Genomic DNA, 4,701 nt, shown 5'->3' with positions numbered 1-4,701 from the left:
GTAAAAAAATAAACAACTAATTAATTATTTTTAGCTTCACATATGATGTTAGTTTTTAAATAAAATCTATATTGCTTATAAAAAAATTTATTTTTATTTTTTTGTTTGTTTTAACTATTTAGCTTTCCCTCCAATAATGTATGCTCCTAAGATCCAAATTGAATTATATATATATATATATATATATATATAGTGGGGTCATGAGTTGATGGAGTTAAAGTAAATCAACCCCTTCATTGAAGAAGCATAACTTTGTAGTTCCCAGCACGAAAGTTTGGTTTTTCTATTGGCACTAGCCGTGTCTTACAGTTGGGTAGATCAACTAACAAGAGACGGAGAAAACAAAGTTTTTGCTGTGTTTGTGTTTGGTTTTGGTTTTGGTTTTTTACACATTATCCTTATCTATTCTTTTGGCTTGGCACGTGCCCTGCTTAGAAACTAAAAGAAAAATGGGAGATTTTATGGGTATGTGTGTATATATATATATCATGGTTCATGCATTGCATGTTTCAATTAAATTTAGAGAGGGATAGGCTTCATTTTTTGGTCAGAACTTCTGGATAGAACCAAATTAAATAATGTTCAGCTTTGGTCAAGCAATATCTACCAAGAAGATCTGATTTTCCAATGCTTCACATTTCGTGAAGGCAATCTTATTCTTATGGTAAAAAGAAAGAAAAAATGGTAGTTGAGTGAGGAGAAAGTGAGAAGCATAAGATTGAGGCAGGTTATATAGGAGTCTAAGTTTAGTTCATAGACAATTCTATTGAAGTTCATATAGGCCTCAATCATTGAAAAATATAAGCTTTCGTTGGTTTCTTTTTTAAGAGTTTTTTTAACCATTCTTAGCTTTTAGAGCATGGTGGGAAGCATTATGGGAATGGATCATAATCCATACTCAAATGGGTCTGTTTCTGTTCAAAATTGTAATGGGGTAGAGGAGAAGCTTGATGGTTTGAGGAGGCTTGTTGGTAAGGGTGATGGTGATCCTTTGAGAATTGTGAGTGTTGGAGCTGGTGCTTGGGGAAGTGTTTTTGCAGCATTGCTACAAGATACTTATGGTCAATTCAGGGATAAGATACAAATCAGGATATGGAGAAGAGCAGGAAGAGCAGTTGATAGAGGCACTGCAGAACATCTCTTTGAAGTTATCAACTCAAGAGAGGATGTGTTGAGGAGGTTGATTCGGCGTTGTGCTTATCTTAAATATGTTGAGGCAAGGCTTGGTGATAGGACCCTCTTTGCTGATGAGATTCTGAAAGATGGGTTTTGCTTGAATATGATTGATACCCCTCTTTGTCCTTTGAAGGTTGTGACAAACTTGCAAGAAGCTGTTTGGGATGCTGATATTGTAGTTAATGGTTTGCCTTCAACTGAAACACGTGAGATTTTTGAAGAGATAAGTAAATATTGGAAGGAAAGGATCACTGTGCCTATAATTATCTCTTTGTCAAAGGGTATAGAGGCTGCATTGGAGCCTGTTCCTCATATTATAACTCCCACAAAAATGATTAACCAAGCAAGTAAGAGTTTTTCTTCATCTCTATTTATTTGGTATCTTTTCTCAATGCATTTTTAGCTTCTTTCTAATAGATAAGTATAAATATCTTTTGAATGCCTTAGTCAGGATAGGAGATAAGCAAACAAGTGTGATGATTATAATCTTGTCTCTTGTCCTTTTTTGCAAATTATGAGAATGAATCATCTGGTAAAATCTTGATGTGGAATGAATAACTACAATATTTCATTTTCCTTTTAAGCCTACAACTGAAAGATGCTCGGAATCTTCCATGTTTAGTAATTGAAGTTGATGTCATTCTGGCAATATTTCTGTAGTTAGTTTGGTAGGAGTAGTACAAAGGAGAGTAGAACCAGAAACAATTATTTCATATCAAGATGAAGATGAGTGAAAGGAAAACCGTAAACAACATTCAGCAATACCTTTATATCTGTCAGGATCTCATTGATGTCTTATTTTGTTAATTGTTTCCTAGAAGAATTTGTTTGATACCAAGCAATGGAAAATTTTCATGCTGAAGTTAGTGCTGGGACATCTTTGTTTACTAGTGATTACTCTCTTACTTATTTTATCTGATTTGTGTTATCATAACCTACTTACTTTGCAACATATTTACTCCTTCCCTGATTCTCTATTCTTTGCAATGTAAACTTGACAGCTGGAGTGCCTATGGAGAACATACTCTATCTTGGGGGTCCAAACATTGCCTCAGAAATCTACAACAAGGAGTATGCCAATGCTAGAATATGTGGAGCTGAGAAATGGAGGAAACATCTGGCAAAGTTTTTAAGACAACCACACTTTATTGTCTGGGACAACAGTGACCTTGTCACACATGAGGTCATGGGTGGCTTGAAGAATGTCTATGCAATTGGAGCTGGTAAGCTTCATATTAGTTATCATCACTTTACATCTAATGTCAAACTTGCAGCAACATTCTATGTGTTGATTCACTCCCTAATTTAGATAATTATCTCCCATAAAGATTCCACAATTTAAAGAAAAATACAAGCATGTAAAACCCAGCCATAAATTTCTTCCTGTCACAGTACATATCAATATATATAGATAAAAATTTCATGATTGATTATGCATATTATTGTAAATTGAATTAAGGATTCTGTGTGTCTTCACTGCTAAAGAAACATACAAGTTGCCTTTAACTTGGAAAAGCAAGGGTTCAACATACCTCCAATTTTATAAAAAAACATTATTTTGTCTTAAACTTGCTTTCGATTTACAATGCATATTTTTTATTTTTCTTTTTAATGCTGTCAGGAATGGTAGCTGCCCTTACCAATGAGAGTGCTACCAGCAAATCTGTATACTTTGCACACTGTACATCAGAAATGATATTTATCACTCACTTGTTGGCTGAAGAACCTGAGAAACTTGCAGGGCCATTACTGGCTGACACTTATGTGACCTTGTTAAAAGGCCGTAATGCATGGTATGGCCAGATGTTAGCTAAGGGTCAATTAAGACCAGACATGGGTGATAGCATTAGTGGCAAGGGAATGATTCAGGTATGTTTTTTGACTTTCCTTGCACTAGTTTCTTCCAAACTCATGCTATGCTCCTGAGATGTGTCAATTGCATCTTTAAGATGTGATGGGGCTTCACAAAAAATCTAGCAGTATCCTGTAGCAGGAAGCACTCTTTTTCATGACTTTAGTAGGACTTTTATCTGTTTTTTAAATGAAGAAAATATGATGGTGATGGTATGTACATTTTGCTGGTAATTTATGTATGCTTATGTTAGCTTTATAAGGTCCAAGGCATTCTGGTTGATAAATAATAAAATGCTACATTTTTTACTTGACATATGCCAATCATTTAGTAAATAAGGACAACCAATCAACATTTCATGCTTTGAATGTGAAAACAAAATAAATAACGAGTGATTTCATTTCCCAAAACTAAAAGATTAGCGCATAACATTTGCATGCAACCGAAAAATGTAGTGGACTTTTGGCCCTCATAGATGCACTTGCCACACCAAAGATGGAATTAATATCATTCACATGAGATAGAGAAATCTTCCTCATGGATTTCTCCTTATAGAGTCAATTTCTTTCCTTAATTCAAATTCCATTGACTAAACAAAAATGCTATCCCTGCCATTTATTTCAAGGGTGTGTCTGCAGTGGAGGCATTCTTTGAACTTCTGAGCCAATCTAGCCTGAATGTGTTACATCCTGAAGAAAACAAGCCTGTTGCTCCTGTAGAGCTATGCCCTATCTTGAAGACACTATACAAAATATTGATATCCAGGTAATCTCCTGCAATACTTTACTTGAGTATTGGTTTATACATGTTGTGCTTGAACACTTTCATTCCAACTCCAAGTACTACATTTTTCAAGTCTTATATATGGATCTTGTGAATGCACTTAATAAGTTTCCCATGCCTCTGCTGCATGCTGGATTTCTCAGGGAACAGTCATCACAAGCTATTCTGAAAGCTCTGAGAGATGAAAATCTGAATGATCCTCGTGAGCGCATTGAAATTGCACAAAGCCATGTTTTCTACAGGCCTTCACTTCTTGGACAACCATGATTGTTTTCTCTTGGCAAAAACCAATGTGGATGCAACCATATATCGGAAGCGTTTGTCAAAGGGAATATTTTAATGAGCATGAATGTATTATTTTGTGATGGACTTTGTATTACATTGTTGTATGTATATATGTCAAAATATAAGTTACTAGATCAATTGGAATTTTAACTCCCAGATATACTGCAACAGCTGAGAAGTCACTGCCTCACAGACACCACCTCGTTGTGGCCAAAATGGAAGTAAAACTGTTTTTGGACTCTCTTTCTTCATTAATGGAATGGAATGGAATAAGTGAGGATGGGATACAAGGGGAGGGGAAGGACCGAAACAAAGCAACCTTTATTTCTTCTTGTTTGGAAGATTAATGAGGGAAAGGAACTCAATTATGTTTTTTGGAAGTTAAATTATAAAGGTTTGAAATGGAATGTAATATGCTTACATTTGAACAAAGTTTATCTCCTACAATTCCACCTCAATTTTGGAGAACAAAGGAATGTATTTGAGGAGAAAAAAAGGGGCCTTGAATTGCTTTCCCTTATCACCTGTGTGTGCGAATCTGAAATTGTTAACTTCGGCAACATTGATAAATCAAGTCTGTGTCATAAACCACTGTTTCTGATGAG

At 35.2% G+C, this 4,701-nt stretch overlaps 1 protein-coding gene across 2 annotated transcripts; it reads left to right on the top strand.

Annotated features, from left to right (window-relative positions):
- Window positions 1–266: 266 nt before the first annotated feature.
- Window positions 267–4,701, top strand: LOC113861921 (glycerol-3-phosphate dehydrogenase [NAD(+)] GPDHC1, cytosolic). Of its 2 annotated transcripts, none has more exons than XM_027495028.1 (5): window positions 267–1,523; window positions 2,178–2,394; window positions 2,763–3,045; window positions 3,654–3,793; window positions 3,955–4,701. In XM_027495028.1, the coding sequence occupies exons 1-5, from the start codon at window positions 860–862 to the stop codon at window positions 4,076–4,078; spliced, it is 1,428 nt and encodes a 475-aa protein (XP_027350829.1). In that variant the 5' UTR covers window positions 267–859; the 3' UTR covers window positions 4,079–4,701. The 2 variants fall into 2 exon arrangements, with proteins under 2 accessions (XP_027350829.1, XP_027350830.1); XM_027495029.1 differs by having other exon boundaries at window positions 2,178–2,399; window positions 2,798–3,045.

This window comes from Abrus precatorius, unplaced genomic scaffold (assembly GCF_003935025.1).
Source record: "Abrus precatorius isolate BTA unplaced genomic scaffold, Abrus_2018 Scaffold3, whole genome shotgun sequence".
Lineage (NCBI taxonomy): Eukaryota > Viridiplantae > Streptophyta > Magnoliopsida > Fabales > Fabaceae > Abrus > Abrus precatorius.
Note: the sequence above shows the minus strand (reverse complement) of the source record. Positions and strands in the feature narration are given on the sequence as shown.

Bases quoted from the DNA above. Each gene is read 5' to 3' on its own strand.
- LOC113861921 (XM_027495028.1), top strand. From the start codon at position 860: ATGGTGGGAAGCATTATGGGAATGGATCATAATCCATACTCAAATGGG. The intron at 2,395-2,762 runs AGCTGGTAAGCT...TTCGATTTACAA, and splicing joins AAGAATGTCTATGCAATTGG to TGCATATTTTTTATTTTTCT. The intron at 3,794-3,954 runs GTAATCTCCTGC...TGGATTTCTCAG, and splicing joins TACAAAATATTGATATCCAG to GGAACAGTCATCACAAGCTA.